Source organism: Nycticebus coucang, chromosome 6, assembly GCF_027406575.1.
Source record: "Nycticebus coucang isolate mNycCou1 chromosome 6, mNycCou1.pri, whole genome shotgun sequence".
Taxonomy (NCBI): domain Eukaryota; kingdom Metazoa; phylum Chordata; class Mammalia; order Primates; family Lorisidae; genus Nycticebus; species Nycticebus coucang.
This window is the reverse complement of record NC_069785.1, coordinates 67,166,916-67,189,408: the sequence shown is the minus strand read 5'-3', so window position 1 is coordinate 67,189,408 and position 22,493 is coordinate 67,166,916. Positions and strand designations below refer to the sequence as shown.

The following is a 22,493-nucleotide window of genomic DNA, read 5'->3' as shown; positions in this document are numbered from 1 at the left end:
CGCCGGCCCCATATACCGAGGGTGGCGGGTTCAAACCCGGCCCCAGCCGAACTGCAACCAAAAAATAGCCGGGCGTTGTGGCGGGCGCCTGTAGTCCCGGCTGCTCCGGAGGCTGAGGCAAGAGAATCGCTTAAGCCCAGGAGTTGGAAGTTGCTGTGAGCTGTGTGAGGCCACAGCACTCTACGGAGGGCCATAAAGTGAGACTCTGTCTCTACAAAAAAAAAAAAATAAAAAAAAATAAAAATTAAAAATTAAAAAGGCAAATAAGGTCAAGTGTTGGCTAGAATGTAGAGCAACCAGGATTCTAATACAGTGGAGTAAGAGTGTAAATTGTTTCAGGTATTTTGGGACACTTGACAACAACTATTAAAGTTGATTATATGCATACCTTATGACCCGAGAATTCCAATCCTAAGTATATGTAGATAGTAATGTATACATATATTTCCCAAAATATATGTACAAGAATTTTCACTGCAGCACTTTTTTTTTAACAGTCTGGAACTGCAAACAGACCAAATGCTCATTCAAGAGCTGCATAAATAACTAGCAGTACATTCACGTAATGAAATACTATAAAAAAATTAGAATAAACAAAGTTCAAGTGCATGTAACAACATGGATGAAATCTCACTGGCATAATGCTAAGCAGCTCAACATTTAGAAAAACACACAATATAATGATAAGTCAGAATTGATGGAGGGGCACTAGTTTTCTGAAAGGAGGCATGAAAGGCCTTCTGGGATTCTGGAAATAACCTACTCATCTAGGTAGTAGCACCATGTGGTGTGTTTACTTTGGAAATTCAAAGACCTGCACACTTATAATTCATATTACTGTCCTGTAAGACCTATTAACATAAAATGAAAACAAAACCTCTGGCTCTATGACTCCTGTAGATAAATGGCAAGTAGTGTAACAAAGGATAACATAGTAGGCAATGCCAGGATCAGCTGTGAGGTAGGCTAGTTTTACAGTTCAGGGCATCAGACTAGTCTACTATCTAAAGCAAATTTCTCCATACCAATACTTGATTCTAGGAAAATTTTAAAATAATTCTAAGGAGTAAGCTAAAAGATGAAAAGTAGAAAGGAGCCTGGTAAATGGGAAGATACACAATATTTCAAGTGTACTGAACCATCTGGGAAATTTTTCAAAAGGTAGGGATAATCAGAGTAAAATAAAAAGAATGTACATTATTTACTGTATTAGTTCAGGGTTAAAAATGTCACTTGATTGTGATTCAGTGGGGATAGAAACTTATTTGGTAGTGGCCTTTTAGGTTTTTCAAAAAAATATCCTAAAGAGAAAATAAAGTACAACATGGGGAGGGGAGAGGAACTGCTCAATTTCTCACTGTAGCCTTTTTGTCACATAGCTTGTTGCTATGGAGAAGGCCATGAAGGCAGCACTAAGGAAAATAAAGGATCTGGCAGGAGTAAGCACAAGGATAGTGGATTAAACAAAAATTCCTTGAGCAATTAGCAAGTACTAGAGCCTATAAACGACACACTTTCCATGTTTCTCCTAATCCCTACATGAACCTGGTTTGCCACTATAATTTAACGCAAATACAGAGATGCCTGATTGGGCCTAACAAAGCCTAAGGCTGACAAAATACAAGTCCATTTAGCAATGCAGCCTCATGCCAGGAGGAATCAGCTACCTACCCACCCTATCCTGGGGAAATATCTCCAGCTGCCTAAATTATAAAGTTGATGCCTGTGATTTCTTTGTTCTATAAAGCCTAAGGGAGATGGGATAATGAGATATCAGAAGAGGTGGAGAATGGCTATGTGTTTCATAGTGGCAGAAGGAGAGGGAGAGAAAGGAAAGAAGGGAGAGAGGAGAGAGAGGGGAAAGAGGGGAAAAAGGGGAAAGAGGAAGGGAAGCAGTAGAGGCAGTGTGAGAGACAGAAAGAAATAGAGTTAGTTCTCACTGGAATCATTAAGGGGCGGCAGCAGACTTGATAGCAACAGCTTGGGAGCAAGGCTCTGCCTGAACAGGTCTGAAACTACTGCCTTGGGAGAAAAGGCTAGTTGCCAAGTTTGTTAATAGCTTCTGCCTATCATTGTTACAGCAGCTTTATCAACTAGGGCAGGGCCAGGACCTGTTTTTAGCAGTGTAAGCACTGAGACCAGAGGGTTCAACATCTTCCAGCAGATCTCATCACAACCAATGACTAACTGAGACAATTCCCTCTTCTGTCCTACACAAGTGATTACAGAATTGTAGATATCAGAGCTAGAAAGACCACGGAGATTACGTAATCCAACCTCCTCATATTTCAAATGAGAAAACTGAAGCCCAAACCAGTTAAAGGACCTTATCGACAGGGTAAGAAAGCAGCAAGGCTCTCAAATGGGGCCTTTACCCCATGGGAATCACTAGCTAGGGGTAGTGCTTAATCCCAGGTTAGACCAGAACCTGGTATTACTTATTGCCTAGGTATCACTCACTTGAGTTCTTAAGTAAGTATCAGGAACTAAATTACTTGGTAAAGGCTTTGGTAACCAATAGGTTTGTGTTTGAGACCATATGAGTAGGTTTCCCTACTGAAATATCAAAAAAATCTCATTTTAAAACAACTCGACTCATTTGGGGAACTCACAGTCTGGCCACCTATACTGCCTCACTATGCTTTGCTGTAGGAAGGGAAGAGGTGGATAAAAGTGCACAAGAGGAGGACATTATCTCTCCCTTGGAGATTAGTCTATTTTGCAATTTGCAAAATGACACTCAAAAAAGGCTGTGACTAAAATTGTTCTTTAGAGCTTCAGGATTTAAATATACGACAGTGGACAGATAACACAATCCATAACCCATTACTACCCTAAAGCATCACCTGGGAGTAAGGGTGGGAAAATGTGGTGGCCATTGTCTTTGGTGGGGGAGGGGTGGGAGAAAGTAAGTATTGATTTCCCTAATGTTTCCTTTGTGTGGCTGCTGTTGCCAGGTGGTGGTCTGTTGCTATGAAGATTTGTGGTGCCAGACAATGGCTGCTAGGCTCTTTATGACTGTGCTATTGGTAGAGCTATTTTTGCAGGAGCCAGGATAGTCACAACTGCCTAAGCAGTGAAGAAAGCTTGGTGTCTGTACACCATCTCTCCCTAGATAAGTGCTGCCTGGGGCAAGATGGAAGGTGAAGGGGCATTAATTATAGAAAAACCTGTAGCTGAGTACCACTTTACTTTTTCAGTACAAATATCTAAATTTAGGCATTTCATGCTTCACACTCATAGGTTCCTTTATCAGAATCATGCAGAATTATCCAAGGGTAACTCCCAAGGTTACCATTTCCATGAAAAGAAGATTAATGAAGAGACCCACAGGTGGGTCTATGTTCCACAATCAGATAAGGATAAAGAATTGCTGGGATAGGTTCCGAGGAGCAACCACAGGCAAACTAACTTCCTGCTAAGCAAAACCACCGCCTATTACTCTGATAATGAGAAAACGGCAACCCACAGACCAAAGCACGGGCTCAACCACAAAGTTTGAAGCAGGCCTGAATGTTCACCTAGGTAATGGGCCAGAAAACGGAGAAGCCACCCTGGGTCTATTTTGATGTTAGCTACTTACTCACCCCACTTCATCCTCCCACACAATTACTCTTCCTTAGATCTCGGTGTGCACACATACATTTGAGTATATTTTAAAGATTGTCTAGCTCCTGTGCTGTCCAGAACTTTAAGCCACTACTTACACATGGCTATTTAAATTTAAATCAAATAAAAGTAAATATTTAGTCCCTCAGTTCTACTTGCTTAATATCAGGTAAGTTCAGGTGCTTAATATCACATATGACAAGAGGCTACCACTTGAAAGTATAGATCTAGTCCAAGTCCCTTTTATAAGTTAGAAATCCAAGGACAGAAGTTAAGAGACTTATCCAAGATCACACAAGCTAACTAAAGTGCAACATGTTCTACCCTGTTTCCCTGAAAATAAGACAGTGTCTTATTTTAAGGTGTGCTCCCAAAGACGCGCTAGGTCTTATTTTCAGGGGACCTCTTATCTTTCCTGTAAGTAGGTCTTATTTTCGGAGGATGTCTTATTTTCGAGGAAACAGGGTAGTATTCAACTCTCCTAACTTTAGTTCAGAGATAGGGTCACTTCAAAAGTTTTTTTTTTGAGACAGAGTCTCATTTGGTCACCCTCGGTAGAGTGCGCTGGTCATAGCCCATAGCAACCTCAAACTCTGGGCTCAAGCAATCCTCTTGCCTCAGTCTCTGGAGTAGGTAGGACTACAGGTGTCCACTGCAACACCCAGTTAGTTTTTCTATTTTTAGCAGAGATGGGGTCTTACTCTTGCTCAGGCTAGTCTCGAACTCCTGAGCTCAAGCAATCCACTAGCCTCAGCCTCCCAGAGTGCTAGGATTACAGGCATGAGCCACCAGGATAGGCCCATTACAAAACTTTTGAGATACACAAAAATAAAGAAATGTAAAATCTGTGCATACAGAAACAAATGAAGCCCTCTTCAGCAACACTGAGAAGCCAAACAAGTTGAAACTTGCACAGGTGAATAAGACAGGACATTGCTGACTATGTTTCTTTTTTCTTTTTTTTTTTTGCAGTTTTTGGCCGGGGCTGGGTTTGAACCTGCCACCTCTGGCATATGGGGCTGGCGCCCTACTCCTTTGAGCCACAGGCGCTGCCTGTGACTGTGTTTCTTGGAAGTAAAATAATGGACCTTAACACAGTCTGTCTCAAAACTTTTGTAGTGACCTATGTATCTATACTACACTACTATGCCTTTATGGCACTATTATTCTTTAAAACAGTTCTCAGTTCCAAACGCTCCTAGTTGTTGGAATAAAAATGTACCGTATAACCTGAGATAGAGATGGGGATGTACAGCATTCCTATGTTTCTTTACACATTTATGACAAAACCTTTATTAAGTGTAAAAACTGAAAACTTCCTTTTCCCCACCAAATCATTAAGTCAGAATTCTGTTTTAGAAGACAGACCAAGCTTATTGAATAGATTTTCATACCCACTGACAAACAAGGGAGTCACACATACTTCAGCTTCAGAAATACAGTTTAAAGCACCACAATTTCTTTGTTTCTGATATTTTGGTAAAAAGAGACCAGAAATAGGGTGCTTGTGGCTGTGGCTCAAAGGACTAGGGTGCTGGCCCCTAGTGGAGGGGGTGCTGGCCCCTATGCCGGAGGTGGTGGGCTCAAACCCAGCCCCAGCCAAAAACTATTAAAAAAAAAAAAAAAAGAGAGACCAGAAATAAAGAGGAATTATAATTTCTGAGATGACTGTTGTAAGAATTTCTACATGGGGTGGGAGGGCTAACTAGTCATTTACTAGGTTAATCCTCTCAGTTTATAAGTAGTCATAATAAAACACATTTTTTTTTTTTTTTTTTGTAGAGACAGAGTCTCACTTTATGGCCCTCGGTAGAGTGCCATGGCCTCACACAGCTCACAGCAACCTCCAACTCCTGGGCTTAAGCGATTCTCTTGCCTCAGCCTCCCAAGTAGCTGGGACTACAGGCGCCCGCCAGTTCAACGCCCGGCTATTTTTTGGTTGCAGTTTGGCCGGGGCCGGGTTTGAACCCGCCACCCTCGGTATATGGGGCCGGCGCCTTACTGACTGAGCCACAGGCGCCGCCCAACACATTTTTTTTTTAATAAAACACATTTTTAAGCAGAAGAAACCTTTCTAAATAAAGTTTTTTTATTTTTTATTTGTTTGCAGTTTTGGCCAGGGCTGGGTTTGAACCCACCACCCCTGGTATATGGGGTTAGGGCCCCACTCCTTGAGCCACAGTAGCCATCGCTTAAATAAAGTTTTACAAAGGAGTCTAATGTACAAGTCATCGAAAAATAGAACTCTGGGCTGTAGCTGGGAGAATAGCAGAGGAGGCAGCTAGGATACCCAGTGGTACTTCTCACTCCATTATGACTGCCTCTGAGGTTCCTGCATGCTCAAATTTCTCAGAGTGTATCTTCAAACCATTGACTCTGAAAACATTGAAAATTCTATCAGTGATTTTTTTTTTTTTGAGGGTCTCACTTTGTCCCCCTCAGTAGAGTGCTGTGATGTCACAGCTCATAGCAACCTCAAACTCTTGGGCTTAAGTGATCTTCTTGCCTCAGCCTCCCAAGCAGCTGGGACTACAGGTGCCCACCACAATGCCTGGCTATTTTTTTTCTTTTCTTTTTTTTTTTTTTTTGTAGAGACAGAGTCTCACTGTACCGCCCTCGGGTAGAGTGCCGTGGCGTCACACGGCTCACAGCAACCTCTAACTCTTGGGCTCACGCGATTCTCTTGCCTCAGCCTCCCGAGCAGCTGGGACTACAGGCGCCCACCACAACGCCCGGCTATTTTTTTGTTGCAGTTTGGCCAGGGCTGGGTTTGAACCCGCCACCCCCGGCATATGGGGCCGGCGCCCCACTCACTGAGCCACAGGCGCCGCCCTATTTTTTTTTTTTTTTTTTTAGAGACAAACTCTCGCTCTTGCTCAGGCTAGTCTTGAACCAGTGAGCTCAGGCAATCCACCTGCCCTGGCTTCCCAGAGTGCTGGGATTACAGGAGTAAGCCACTGCACCGAGCCACCTTTTTTTTTTTTTGTTATGAACTCTGCTGATCATCTCTGGCATGATCATAGCTCATTTGCTGCCTCAGACCCCTGGCCTCAAGCAATCCTCCCACCTCAGTCTCCAAAGTAGCTGGGACTACAGGCATAAGCCACCACACTTCTCTATCTCTAACTTCCATAATTTCAAAAGATTGGTGATGGAAGCTACTATTTATTTAAAAAAAGAAACAAAACAAAAAGACTGAGCACAGAACACGTGTCTGCAGTCCTAGCTACTTGGGAGGCTAAGGAGAGGCACACTTGAGCCTAGGAGTTTGAGATTAGCTTCAGAAATACAGTGAGACCTCAACTTCAAAAAAATTTTTTTAACAAAAGGGGAAGTATAGGCTGGGCACGGTGGCTCATCCCTGTAATCCTAGCACTCTGAGAGGCTGTGGCAGGTGTATTGACTGAACTCGTAAGTTCGAAACCAGCATGAGCCAGAGTGAGACCTTGTCTCTAAAGAAAATAGCTGGGTGTTGTGACAGGCGCCTGTAGTCCCAGCTACTTGGGAGGCTGAGGCCAGAGAATCGCTTATGCCCAAGAGTTTGAGGTCGTGAGCTTTGACGCCTCGGCACTCTACTGGGGATGACAAAGTGAGATTGTCTACAAAAAAAGAAAAAAGAAATGAGTTCTTTTGCGTCCTCACTTCAAAGATGACAAAGAAAAGAAGGAACAAGGGTTGTGCCAAAAAAGGGCTGTGGCCATGTGCAACCTATTCGCTGCACAAACTGTGCCTGATGTACGCCCAAAGACAAGGCTGTAAAGAAGTTCATCATTTGGAACATAGAGGAGGCCGCAGCTGTGAGGGACATTTCTGAAGCGAGTGTCTTCAACACCTATGTGATTCCCAAGCTCTATGTGAAGCCACATTACTGTGTGAGTTGTGCTATTCACAGCAAGGCAGCCAGGAACCATTCTCGGGAGCCCACAAGAACCCAACATCTCCACCCAGATTTTTAGACCTGCGGGTGCTGCTCCACGACCTCCACCAAAACCCATGTAAGGAGTTGAGTTCTTGAGGACTGAAGAAAAGCTATATTTTGGGCAAAAATAAAATGGAAATTATACTTAAAAAAAAAAAAAAACTAAAAAAGGGGAAGTATAACATAAAATCTCTCATTATTTATAGTCAATACATAGCAAGAGAACCAAAGAGATGTTATTTAAAAATTACCACTTTTACCTGCAAAGCATAGCTATTTTTTTTCCTGAGATAGTCTTATTTTGTCACCCTCGGTAGAGTGCTGTGGCATCATAGCTCACAGCAACCTCAAACTCTTGGGCTCAAGTGATCCTCTTGCCTCAGTTTTTCATTTTTAGTAGAGACGGGGTCTCATTCTTGCTCAGGCTGGTCTCGAACTCATGAGCTCAAGTGATCTACCTGCCTCAGCCTCCCAGAGTGCTAGGATTACAGGTGTGAGCCACCACACCTGACCAAAGCATAGTCAATTTTATTAATCAAATATTTACAGATTTTTTATGTAAAAATTAAATGAATCCTTGGGAAAATAAAATAATATATAAATAGTTAATTCCTGGCTTTAGCCACCTTATAGTCTAATAAAGGAGAAAGAAATATAGGAATCCTATATTTTGGAAGCAAGTAAGAACTGGCTTAATATTTGTGACACTGTAGTCCTAAAAGGGGAAAATAAAAGAAGTAGTGCAGAATAAAAATGTATGAATAGGTAATGCCTAAAGATGCTCAAAATTTGAAAAAGGACAAAACTCACAGATTCAAGAAACTAAGTGGGCCAGGTGCGGTAGCTCACACCTGTAATCCTAGCACTCTTAGAGGCCGAGGCTGGTGGATTGCCTGAGCTCACAGGTTTGAGACCAGGCTGAGCCAGAGAGAGACCTTGCATCTTAAAAAAATAGTTGGGCGTTGTGGTGGGTGCCTATAGTCCCAGCTGCTTGGGAGGCTGAGGCAAGAGAATCACTTGAGTCCAAGAGTTGGAGGTTGCTGTGAACTATGATGCCACAGCACTCTCCTGAGGGCAAAAAAAGACTCTGTCTGAAAAAAAAAAAAAGAAACTAAGTGACCCCAAACAGAATAAAGCCAAAGAAATATACACCAGACATGACGTATCATAATCAAACTGCTGAAAATAACAAAGCCTTTTAAAGCAATCAGAGAAAAAAGATATAAGAAAATAACTCAAATAACTGTATATTTTTCATCAGAAACCATACAGGATAAAAGGTTTTAAAATGCTGAAAGAAAAGAAATGTAAGCCCCAGAATTCCATAGCCAGAAAAAAAATCCTTTAGGTAAAATAAAAGAAGACATTCTTAGAGAATTGACAGCAGCAGAACTGCTCTAAAAGAATTATTGAAAGAGGTTCTTCAGACAGAAAGGAAATAATAGAGCGGTGGTTCTCAACCTTCCTAATGCTGCAGCCATTTAATACAGTTCCTGTGGGTCGCAACCCACAGGTTAACAACCGCTGTAGTAGAGGAACTCTTGGAACAGGAGGAATGAAGGAAGAGCAACAGAAATGTTAAATATCTGGGTAGACATAATAAATCATTCTCTTGGGTTCTTTACAATGTATCAGTGGTCCCCAATCTTTTTGGCCCCAGGGACTGGTTTCGTAAAAGACAATTTTTCCACAGAGGTGGGGAGAGATGGTTTCAGAATGACTTAAGTGCATTGCATTTATTGTGCTCTCTATTATTATTACGTTGTAATATATAATGAAATAATTGTACAACTCACCATAATGCAGAATCAGTGAAAGCCCTGGGCTTGTTTTCCTTTGCTAACATCACTGCCTCAGTTTCACCTCAGATCATTAGGCATTAGATTCTTGTAAGGAGCACACAACCTATATGCTCTGCGTACAGAGTTTACAGTAAGGTTTGTGTTCCTATGAAAATCTAATGCCACCACTTATCTGACAGGAAGTAGAGCTCCAGGGGTGATATAAATCATGGGGAGCAGCTATAAATACAGATGAACCTTCTCTTGTTGGCCTGTTTCTCATTTCCTGCTGTTGGGCCTAGGTTCCTCACAGGTTATATATTGGTACCAGTCCATGGCCCAGGGGTTAGAGACTGCAGCAGTATATGATGGTTAAAAAGGAAACATTTTAAAAGTTGGTTCATAGGGTTTTCCATGTATTAGCTATGATACAAAGGTCAGTGGTTGGCAAACTTTCAGTAAAAGGCCAGAAAAACTTTCATGTCTGAAATAAGTATCTTTGGCCTTGCAGGCCATGTGGTCTCTTTCACAATTACTCAACTCTGCCACTGTAGGCCAAATGTGGCCAAAAATATGCAAAGTGAATGTGGCTGTGTTCCAACAAAGCTTTACTTATGGACATTGAAATTTGAATTCCATATAATATTCATGGCTCACAAATACATATGCACATAAATATTGTATACATATTTTTATTTATTTATTTTTAATGAATTAACTTATTTGTTTTAGAGACAGAGTCTTACTTTGTTGCCCTCAGTAGAGTACCATAGCGTCACAGCTCACAGCAACCTCCAGCTCTTGGGCTTAGGTGATTCTCTTGCCTCAGCCTCCTGACTAGCTGGGACTACAGGTGCCCGCCACAACGCCCGGCTATTTTTTTGTTGTTGTTGCAGCTTGGCTGGAGCCAGATTCAAACCCACCACCCTCAGTATATGGGGCCGGCACCCCACTCACTGAGTCACAGGTGCCGCCCTATTTATTTTTATTTTTTTGAGACAGAGTCTTTTTTTTTTTTTTTTTGTAGAGACAGAGTCTCACTTTATGGCCCTCGGTAGAGTGCCGTGGCCTCACACAGCTCACAGCAACCTCCAACTCCTGGACTTAAGCGATTCTCTCGCCTCAGCCTCCCGAGTAGCTGGGACTACAGGCGCACGCCACAACGCCCAGCTATTTTTTTGGCTGCAGTTTGGCCGGGGCCAGGTTTGAACCCGCCACCCTCAGTATGTGGGGCGCCTTACCGACTGAGCCACAGGCGCCGCCCTTCTTTTTTTTTTTTGTAGAGACAGTCTCCCTGTACCGCCCTCGGGTAGAGTGCCGTGGCGTCACACGGCTCACAGCAACCTCTAACTCTTGGGCTTGCGTGATTCTCTTGCCTCAGCCTCCTGAGCAGCTGGGACTACAGGCGCGCGCCACAACGCCTGGCTATTTTTCTGTTGCAGTTTGGCTGGGGCTGGGTCCGAACCCGCCACCCTGGGCATATGGGGCCGGCGCCCTACTCACTGAGCCACAGGCGCCGCCCTTGAGACAGAGTTTTAAGCTGTCGCCTTGGGTAGAGTGCCGTGGCATCATACCTCACAACAACCTCCAACTCTTGGGTTCAAGAGATCCACCTACTTCAGTTTTTTTCTATTTTTAGTCTCGAACCTGTTAGGTGAAGCAATCCATCTGCCTTGGCCTCCCAGAGTACTAGGATTACAAGCTTGAGCCACCACACCCAGCTCTATTTTGATTTTTTTTGACCATTACAAATACAAAAACTAAGCTGGGTAGTATGGCCTATCTGTACTAAAAATAGAAGAATTAGCTGGGTGTTGTGGCAGGCACCCATAGTCCCAGCTATTTTGGAGGCTGGAGTAAGAGAGTCCCTGGAACCCAGAAGTTTGAGGTTGCTGTGAGCTAGGCTGATGCCATGGCATTCTAGGCTGGGTGAAAGAGTAGGATTCTGTCTCTAAGAAAAACAAAACAAAAAACCCCCAGAAAAACAAAAAGCCAAAAACTATTCCTATCTCATAAGCCATACTAAAATAGGCAGTGGGCTATAGTGAGTCAACTACAACATAAAAAAAGGAGAGTAGGCTTGTCGCCCATAGCTCAGTGAGTAGGGCGCCAGTCACATGCACCGAGGCTGGCAGGATCGAGCCCTATTTATTTGTATTTTTTATTTTTGGGCCTGCTAAAGAGCAATGACAACTGCAACAACAACAAAAAAGAAAAAACAAATAGCTGGGCATTGTGGCAGGTGCCTGTACTCCCAACTATTTGGGAGGCTGAGGCAAGAGAATCGCTTAAGCCCAAGAATTTGAGGTTGTGCCATGGCACTCTACCGAGAGCAACATAGTGAGACTCTGTCTCAAAAAAAAAAAAAAAAAAAAGAAATGAGGGTAAAGAGGGTAAAGGAATTTATATGGTGATAAGATTTCTATAATACACTTGAGATGGTAAGAATACCAATTTTAAGTATATAAAACATTAAATAAGATATCTTAAAATCCTTAGGCCAATCACTAAAAACTATACAAAGAGAGACAAAGAGTCACAGACAACCAGGGAGGCTGGAATCTAGAAATCAGGTAGGATGGGGCCAGGATTGGTGGCTCACATCTGTAATCCTAGCACTTTGGGAAGCCTAGGCCGGGTGTATTGCCTGAGTTCACAGGTTGAAGACCAGCCTGAGCAAGAGTGAGACTTCATCTCTAAAAATAGCCGGGCACTGTAGCAGGTGCTTGTAGTCGCAGCTACTTGGGAAGCTGAGGCCAGAGAATTGCTTGAGCCTAGGCGTTTGAGGTTTCTCTACCCAGGATGACAAAGTGAGACTCTGTTTCAAATTAAAAAAAAAAGAAAGATAATAATAGGTAGGATGGTAATGAAGGTATAATGATGAAGGTAGATGCAATGAAGAGAAAGAAAAAAAGAGAAGTAAATTTTCAGACATTTTGAATTTAAGAAATCAGCTTCAAGTTAGCAGTTTGAGTGATATTGGCAAAACATCAAGCGTAGAGGTAGTTTTAGATATTGTTCATACGGGGGAGATAGCTAAAGCGACAAATACATAGTGGCACACTTAGAAAGAAGGCTGTTGGAGTATTAGCTTTTGGGAGTCATGACATACGAAGTCTATGCAGAGCAGAAGAGTGGTAGAATCTTCTAATTGCTTCCTCTTTTCCTTAATAACAGTCCCTATTTTGTGTAGGGAAGCAGCGTATCCAGCAAAAAAGCTACATTTCTTTCCTTTCCTTTCATACAGGGTAACCAATAAGATGTAAGCACAAGTCTTAGGTTGTGACTTCTGGTAAAGCTCTTCAAAGGGAACAGATTTAGATAGGAGGGAAATTTTTTTTCTTCTTTTCCTTCTTTTCAGCTCTGAAAAGTAAATGTGATGGATGGAGCTATGGTAGCAATGTTGTAATAAAGAAGTAACTTTAAGGTACCTGGAACATTGATTACATTGTGAAGTTACCATACCAGTCTTAAACTAACTACCTTATCTGCAGATTCTCTTATATTAAAATTATTATGAAGGGGGAGAAGGAGGGGAGGGGAGGGGGGAGGGGAGGATGGGCGGAGGGAGGGTGATTGGTGGGATCACACCTACGGTGCATCTTACAAGGGTACATGTGAAACTTACTAAATGTAGAATATATATGTCTTAACACAATAACTAAGAAAATGCCAGGAAGGCTATGTTAACCAGTGTGATGAAAATATGTCAAATGGTATATAAAACCAGTGTATGGTGCCCAATGATTGCATTAATGTACATAGCTATAATTTAATAATAAATAAAAAAATTTATTATAATTTCATTTTTTTTTCTTTTCTTTCTTTTTTTTTTAGAGACAGAGTCTCACTTTGTCGCCCTCAGTACAGTGCTATGGCATCACAGCTCACAGCAACTTCCAGTTCTTGGGCTTAGGTAATTCTCTTGCTTCAGCCTCTCAAGTAGCTGGGACTACAGGCGCCCACCACAACGCCTGCCTATTTTTTTCTTGCAGTTTGGCCGGGGCTGGGTTTGAACCCGCCACCCTCGGTATATGGAGCCAGTGCCCTATTCACTTAGCCACAGGCGCTGCCCTATAATTTCATTTTCTTTCTTTAGCAGCCAAATGTCATTCCTAACTCAATGCCAATGTCATTCCTAACTCAATGTTCTCTCAACTTTCTCTTATAGTCTGTATAGTAAAGAAAAAAAAGGTTTAGCACCTGTAGCACGGGGATTATAGCACCAGCCACATGCACTGAGGGTGGCGGGTTCAAACACGGCCCGGGCCAGCTAAACAACAACTACAACAAAAAAATAGCCTGGCATTGTGGCGGGTGCCTGTTGTGCCAGCTATTTGGGAGGCTGAGGCAAGAGAAGTGCTTCAGCCCAAGAGTTTGAGGTTGCTGTGAGCTGTGACGCCACGGCACTCTACCGAGGGTCATGTAATGAGACTGTCTCAAAAAATAAAATAAAATAAAATAAAGAAAAAATATACTGTAGATAAGGCTGCTTTCCTGTGGGGAAGGGATCAGGGCACCAGCTGCTATAGGCCCTATTTAGAAGACAACAGCACTGAATTGACTGATATTTCAGAATCCTAAAATCCAAAGAACTTCTGACCAAATGAATACAAGGAGGAAGAGGAACTGGCACAAAATAAAAGGAATAATCAGTTACAAAGAAATTAGATTTAGGAGGCCAGGTGTGGTAGCTCATGCCTATAATCCTAACACTCTGGGAGGCCAAGGCAGGAGAACTGCTTAGCTCAGGAGTTTGATAGCAGCCTGAACAAGAGTGAGACCCTGTCTCTACTAAAAAATAGAAAAACTGGGCAGGTATTTGGCAGGCATCTATAGTCCCAGACACTTGGAAAGCTGAGGCAAGAAGATCTCTTGAGCCCAAGGGTTTGAGGTTGTTGTGAGCTATGACGATGCCATGGCATTCTACCCAGGGCACTCTACTCTGTCTCAAAAATAAAATAAAATAAAATAAAATAAAAAAGAAAAAAATTAGATTTAGACAAGTATAGTAAGACAAAGGAGAGTTTCAAGAATACAGAAATAATAAAGATTCTAACAGCCTAGGTAAGAGAGAAGACCTTTAGGAAATAATCTTTGGTATGGGAAATATTTTAGTGAAATGGAGATAGAAGAAATCTGACGACAGGACATTATACAATAGTGAGCAGGTAAAAAGAAATGGGAGGGCGGCATCTGTGGCTCAAAGGAGTAGGGTGCCAGCCCCATATGCTGGAGATGGCGGGTTCAAACCCAACCCCAGCCAAAAACTGCAAAAATAAAATAAAAATAAAAAAATAAAATAAAATCAGAGATGTTAAAAAAAATAAAGAAATGGGAAACACCAACAGAAAGTAGTGAAGCGATGAGAGGTTAGTAGTTCAAAGAGGGAGCAAGGAAAATATTTTCACTGTACAAAAGTGTTGCAGAGGGAAAGAATTTAAATAGAAGGGGAAAGAATGAAGATGAAGGAGAAAGCAAATAAAGTTGATGGTATAAAGTTTCAAAAAATATTCTGAGTAAGGAGAGAAAAATCATATGATAGGGTGAGAAAATACATTTTAAGGAAGAAAGGAGGGAAGGTGAGTAGACTTAAGGTGGTGGATCTTAAGTTGTTTAAGAGCACAAAAAGGGAATGAATGGGGCTAATGAATCTTTTTTTTTTTTGAGAATGAATTCACTATGTCGCCCTCAGTAGAGTGCTGTGGAGTCACAGCTCACAGCAACTTCAAACTCTTGGGCTGAAGCAATTCTCTTGCCTCAGCCTCCCAAGCAGCTGGGACTACAGGCTCCTGCTACAACGCCCGGCTATTTTTTGGTTGTAGTTACCCTTGTCATTTGGCAGGCCTGGGCTGGATTCAAACCTGCCAGCTCCAGTGTATGTGGCTGATGCCATAACCACTGTGCTACAGGCACTAAGCCGGGACTAATGAATCTTGAGAATGAAATAAGTGTTGGGGAATGGGAATGTTAATAGGGAGATGAAGGAACTACTAAGCAGTATTGCAGGCTTAGTTTATGTAAGCTAGCATATCTTCCATCAAAAACAGTTCAGCGGGCCAGGAGTGGTGGCTCACGCCTGTAATCCTAACTAGCACTCTGGGAGGCCGAGGCAGGTGGAATGCTTGAGCTCACAGGTTCAAGACCAGCCTGAGCAAAAGCAAGACCCAGTCTCTACTAAAAATAGAAAAACTGAGGCAAGAGGATCGCTTGAGCCTGAGTTAGAGGTTGCTGTGAGCTATGACAACACAGCACTCTACCCAGGGTAACGGCTTGAGACTTGGTCTCAAAAAATAAACAAACAAAAAAACCCAGTTCAGTGTACTATCAGGAGTTAAAAAAATGGGAGGTAGAGATTTCCTGAATTTGAGACTGGCGTGGTGTTATGGTTTAAATATATGCCCCAAAGTTCCTGTGCTGGAAGCTTAATCCTCAGTGTAACCAGGGTTGAGAGGTAGGACCTTTAAGATGTCATTAGGTCATGAGGGCACAGCCATCATGAATGGATTAATGCTGTTATCATAGGAGTAGGTAAGTTCCTGATAAAAGAATGAGTTCCACTTTCTTTCCTCCTCCCTCTCTCACAGGTCCTTCATCATGTAATGCCTTTTGTCATGAAATGATGCAACAGAAAGACCCTCACCATATGCAGCTCAATGATCTTGGATTTCCCAGCCTCTAGAACTGTTGAATCAAAAAAACTTTTTTTTTTTTTTTTTTTGAGACAGAGTCTCACTCTGTCACCCTCAGTCTAGTGCCATGGCGTCATAGCTCACAGCAACCTCCAACTCTTGGGCTCAAGCGATACTCTTGCCTCAGCCTCCCTAGTAGTGGGACTACAGGTGCCTGCCACAATGCCTGGCTATTTTTAGAGACGAGGTCTTGCTCTGGTTCAGGTTGGTCTCGAACCTGGGAGCTCAGGCAATCCACTCTCGTTGGCCTCCCAAATGCTGGGATTACAGGCATGAGCCACTATGCCTGGCCCCTCAAATAAATTTCTATTGCTTATAAATTACCCAGTCTGTGGTACAGGCAGTCCCCAAGTTACAAACATCTGACTGACATTCAGCTTGCATTTATGAATGGAGGCTATTACAAGATCATAGGCAAATGTACCTGTTCCAACTTATATACAAATTCAACTTAAGAACAAACCTATAATACCTAACTTGTTTGTAACCTAGGAACTGCCTATATCCTATTCCATGTACAGCCGCACAAAAATGGACTAAGGAACAAAGGACTTTCATTTTATGATGAAACCAATCTATCCAACAACTATATAATAAAATTTCATCACCAGTATCAATATTTTTCAGTTGTTATGTGAAACTGTTCTTTTTCTAAGTTGCCATGGTCAACTAGTAATGGATCCATGCTGGTCACACGGTTTAAACCAAAGATTTTTTACATGTATATATAACTTAAGAGCTGACTGTCACCTAGTTCAACTTTACTTGAGGCATGAAGTAACAAAGCCCAGAGAAGTTAAGGGCTTTGCCCAGGGTCAAAAATGACAGTGACAGAGATATAGAAGTCTTTTGATTTTCATTCCAGTACACCTTCCACTGTACCACAAATTTTTCTGTAAAGCATATTTGCCAAAGTAAACTACATCACTGGTGTTTATCTTCACTTTAGTACTGCTGTCCATAAAAGGAAAATCTACCACATCTCCTGGAATTCTCTTTTTTTTTTTATTAAATCACAGCTGTGTACATTAATGCGATCATGGATCTCCTGGAATTCTTATCTCACGTCAACCTTTCTTTAAAACACCACTGAAACTAGTAAGCAATTTTGCTTCAGCAAAAGCGTATGGCTTCTTATACATTGTCTCCAGGACTCTGGATTAAGGTTAAGCCTTGTGAACCTGGAATAGACCTGGTACCTGCTATCTTGATTTTGAGATGATGTGGAACAAAGAAAAATAAGGTGGAATTATTTAGACTCTTGCATAGTGCTAAAAATATGTCTCAAAAACAACAAAGAAAACACTCCAGGTTCTACTTGAGGGTTCTTTTTTCTTTTTTTTTTTGAGACAGAGTCTCACTATGTCACCCTCAGTAGAGTGCTGTCGCGTCATAGCTCACAGCAACCTAAAATTCTTGGGCTTAAGTGATCTTTCTGCCTCAGCCTCCCCAAGCAGCTGGGACCACAATTAGCCCAACGCCCTATTTTTTATTTTTATTTTTTAGAGACAGGGTCTTGCTCTAGCTCAGGCTGGTCTTGAACTTGTAAGCTCAGGGAATCCACCTGCCTTGGCCTCCCAGAGTGCTGGGATTACTGGTGTTAGCCACTGTGCCTGGCCTACTTGGGTGTTCTTAATAGTCCCAAGGTTGAACATAGTCAAGAAGGATCTCTGCAGTGCTGACTATATTATGAATAGCCCAAAAAGAGAAGGAATCTGCAGGAATTTCAAAATGCCTCCAAGGCAAGGTTTAAAGTAAGCCACGGGGAGAGAGGAGGAAAGAAAGAAGCAACACCATAGGACAAGGAGGCAAAGAAACCAGGAATAATTGAGGCTATGACCCCTACAACTGTTCACGGCAAGGTGGCTCAGTTCTACAGGGACCTCAGCGTCCTCCCTTCCCCTCAGAAGCCAATCAATCACAGCTTTTCTTCACGCTGTAATGACTTTTCTATTTGAAGATACTAGTTTGCTGGGCAAAGAGACAGACAGAATTACAAAACGTCGAAAAATCTAGAAAGCTGGAAGATTAAAAAAATATATCTGTATGTAGTTCTTATGATTAACTTGAGGACTGACTCAGTTCATTAGATCTTATAGATCTTTAGAGAATGATCTTTGCAGGAAATCTGTTACCTGAAGATGAAAAGGAATGTGAACCAACTCTGATCCCAATTCAGACCTTCGCCAACTGATAGTTCAAGTGAAGGCCCTCTGGGGTGGCCAGAAAACAAAGAAAAGTTGAGTGTATCACTGCAGAACAATTCTCTTTCTCTTAGAATGAAAGGAAAAAGAAAGAAGAGAGGTAATAAGCCTAGAAACACAACACAGTAAATGGGAGAAAACCTGGTATTAAAAGTACAGTTAAATATCTTAAGGATTTAGATAAATGAGTGATCTCAAACCTGGTGAAAGCAGTATTTATTCTGAGTTTCAGAGAAAGTGTAGAATTTTGGAAAGTATTTTGATGTGATTCCTAAGTTTAAGCAATATTGTAGTATCTTTTAGATATACAAAGGGTGCCAAAAAAAAGTACGCCTATTTTAAGAAAAAACTGTATTAAAATTGTAATATTCAAGTCACGTTTGACTTCTGCAATTACAAAAGGTGTTTAAATGTGATTTGTATTCATTTTTTGTTATTGGTATATATTGAGTATTACAATTTTTTTTTTTTTTTTGTAGAGACAGAGTCTCACTTCATGGCCCTCGGTAGAGTGCCATGGCCTCACACAGCTCACAGCAACCTCCAACTCCTGGGCTTACGCGATTCTCTTGCCTCAGCCTCCCGAGCAGCTGGGACTACAGGTGCCCGCCACAATGCCTGGCTATTTTTTGGTTGCAGTTTGGCCGGGGCTGGGTTTGAACCCGCCACCCTCGGTATATGGGGCCGGCGCCTTACCGACTGAGCCACAGGCGCCACCCGAGTATTACAATTTTAATACAGCATTTTCCCTTCTTTAAATGTGTATAAAGGCCAGGTGCAGCGGCTCATGACTATAATCCTAGCACTCTGGGAGAAAGAGGTGGATGGATTGCCTGAGCTCACAAGTTCAAGACCAGCCTAAGCCAGAGTGAGACCTCATCTCTAAAAATAACTGCACGTTGTGGCAGGTGCCTATACTCCCAGCTACTTGGGAGGCTGAGGCAAGAGAATCACTTGAGCCCAAGAGTTTGAGGTTGAGGTGAGCTATGACACCAAGGCACTCTACCAAGGGCAATAAAGTGAGACTCTGTCTCAAAATATAAATAAATATATAAATATGTACACACATTTTTCCGCACCTTCTGTATATTAACACAGATTCAGAAATGATAATAATGTGGAGGTAAACACTCATCCTAATATTTTTGAGAGCTTACTATAGGTGCCAGGTGATTGAGTAAAATGGATAGAATGGTGACCAAAATAAGAGTACCTGATCTCGGGCGGCGCCTGTGGCTCAGTTGGTAAGGCGCCGGCCCCATATACCGAGGGTGGCGGGTTCAAACCCGGCCTCGGCTGAACTGCAACCAAAAAATAGCTGGGTGTTGTGGCGGGCGCCTGTAGTCCCAGCTACTTGGGAGGCTGAGGCAAGAGAATCGCTTAAGCCCAGGAGTTGGAGGTTGCTGTGAGCTGTGTGATGCCATGGCACTCTACCGAGAGCCATAAAGTGAGACTCTGTCTCTACAAAAAAAAAGAAAAAAGAGTACCTGATCTCACAGAATTTTTAGAACCGTGGAAGAGATGGCCATTAATAGAAAAAGTAGGGCGGTGCCTGTGGCTCAAGGAGTAGGGCGCCGGCCCCAGATACTCGAGGTGGTGGGTTCAAACCCAGCCCCAGCCAAAAAAGAAAAAAAAGAAAAAGTACACAATTATAAAGTTGCAAACTGTGATGTATGCTGTGAAATAAAGTATATGGTACCCTAAGAATATATAACAAGGAAACTTGGTTCCCCAACAAGAGCCAGGCTGCCAGTAACAACCTGCAAGACAGGCTTTCATAGCAAATGATTTATAGCCACAACAACCAAATCTGTGTTAACAGCCCCCTGGCAGGGAGGGACAAAAAGATATTCTCAAATAAAAAGTAATCACTGTCCTCAAGAGAGTGCCTTCATTCTCACCAAGTTTTCGTTAGGTGCACATATATAAAAAGCATCTTGCCCTTAGAGAAAAGTCACCATCATAAAGTGGGTAGAACAAATAGGTAGGAAATCAATGTCTTCTATCTTCAATACACTGAGACAAGAGGCCTTGAAGGTTGCTTGGTGGCACAAAATTTGTGGTCTGGATATGTTCATCATTCCAACAGACTCTGTTTGGCCATAAGCAGATAACATTTTAAAATCAGATAGGCACTTTACTTCCAGATTGTATACTGTGTACGCACATTCAGAGTTAACCTCTAGAGCAGTGTTTTTCAACCTTTTTTTATCTCACAGCACACTTGAACCTATAAACTTCTGCGGCACACTTAAATTATGTTGATCAAAAAAAGACTAAAAAAAGAATATACTCACTATGCTTTGAACTTCTTCTGAAAATAATTTAATCAATTATCTTCAAACATTTTCACAGTACACCAACTGAAAATCATTGCTCTAGATTCAACCTCTCTATTTTCTCTGCATCAGTTTCTACCACTCAGGCAAACAATAAAACCTCATTAGCAATGCTACTGTGAAAGCAAAGATTTACTATCAATATATCCCTAATGATGAGAAAGCCAAGAACACAGAGTTCTTAACCTGTAACACATCAGCACCTACTGCTTGGTGAACTTTAAATAACTACTGAACAACAACAAAATATTCAGGGGAGCAGACCAGAATGCAATGCCTGACTTTCTATGGGCAGACTGACAAGATAGCTCTGTGATAATCAGAGATAATTATCTATGCTCTTCTGGGCCTCTAAACTCCTCAGAGTGAGGACAGTTTGAAAGCCTGGTTACTGATGCAGAGACATGATGGGACTCTGAGGGCCAGCCTCTCAAAGTACATATACTTGACAAGGACTTGGATTCTTTATAAAAAGAATGTGCTGAAAACAAATTGCCGCAAGGTGTTACCAAAAGATTTGAAATACCAGGTTAAGTTCCTTTACACTTTTTCAGATTTATGAACTTCCAAAGCAGAAGACATTCTGTTCTGAGGGGTAAATGGAACGTATAAGAAGCCTTGGGTAATGGTAACCTATAGGGAGCCAAGTGCTTAGTGGATGCCTGAAAATAAGATCATGTAAATATTTCCCTGTTGACCTGGCCTATAAAATCTGTACTAATTGACAGATATGTGAAATGGCAAGGTGGCTGGGCAATGAGGCAACAAGTGGAAGGAAGGAGCTAGCTTTACCTCCAGGCATTAAAAAAACAGGAAAGAGGTGTTAGAAAAAGGCAAGAACTGCATATTAATAGACCAACATTAAGCAACTTAAGAGTGACTATTCTCCAGTCCCTTGACTCCCTTAGAGGCTTTTTTATTACCTTTTCTTTTCAAGTCTGACCCCAAATTTCATTAATAACCAAATCTCCCATATAAAATGACAGAAGCAGTATGGAAAGTATAGACACAATTTGAATGGCCTGCCCAGCATCTAATAAGTGACTGTTAGGTACAAGGACCAACACTGTTGAATAGCTATAGAAGGGAGATAATTAACCTAAAAACTTGGCATTGGCAATCTCCAGAAGCAGGGATATTTACTAAGAAGTTTGCTAAATCTAAATCCTCTGTGTGGGTTATTGCCAGCAGGCTGTGGACACCTGAGACTCCTAATAAACACTTGGCAATATTTATAACAACAATCTGCAATAGGCTCCCCAGAAGAAGTAGGTTGAGAAGGAATGTGGAAAACCACACACCATACTTACCATCTTCCGTTTCCTGCCACACAATGCCTTCGAGGTTGACACTGGTTCCAGGTTCACAGGGGCCCAGGCATTCAGGCTCTGTGGCTAGAGCCACATCACATGTGTTGACTCCAACTGATCGAGTACGAACCATGATCTGCTCACAGGGAGATGAGATGTCATTATTGACCACTGGCACCAAAAGGTGCAGTGGCAGCACTGCTGGTGTGGAGACAGGGGACTCCATCTGTGTGGAAAAAGAAAGTAGTAGCTGAGTTACAGGGAGAACATTTAGAGGAAATACCTTTTCTGTATTTAATCTAGTCCTATATGCTTTCTTGTGACTACAGAGAGCTTTAAATATAAGACTTTGGTCCTTCCTTTAAAATTCTAGCTTATGATACCACTACATATCTAGTGGTTTAGATGAGAGCATCCTGGCCAAGAGAAGCTCTATTTCTTATTAATGATCTTCCTGATAAACTGTGTCTGGGTAAAAGTGTTTTTTAAAAAAAGAATTCTGGACAGCACCCGTGGCTCAGTGGGTAGGGCGCTGGCCCCATATAGCGAGGGTAGCAGGTTCGAATCCGACCCTGGCCAAACTGCAACAAAAAGTAGCCAGGCGTTGTGGCAGGTGCCTGTAGTCCCAGCTACTTGGGA

General features: G+C 42.1%; 1 protein-coding gene across 2 annotated transcripts in view; it reads right to left on the bottom strand.

The window, feature by feature from the left end:
• The window catches only part of ZNF609 (zinc finger protein 609), a 261,907-nt gene that overhangs the window by 50,971 nt on the left and 188,443 nt on the right, over window positions 1-22,493 (bottom strand). For both annotated transcript variants that reach the window (XM_053593202.1, XM_053593203.1), the window contains exon 3: window positions 21,855-22,080. In XM_053593202.1, the coding sequence (XP_053449177.1) occupies window positions 21,855-22,080 (226 nt within the window). The remainder of the gene's footprint in view (window positions 1-21,854; window positions 22,081-22,493) is intronic.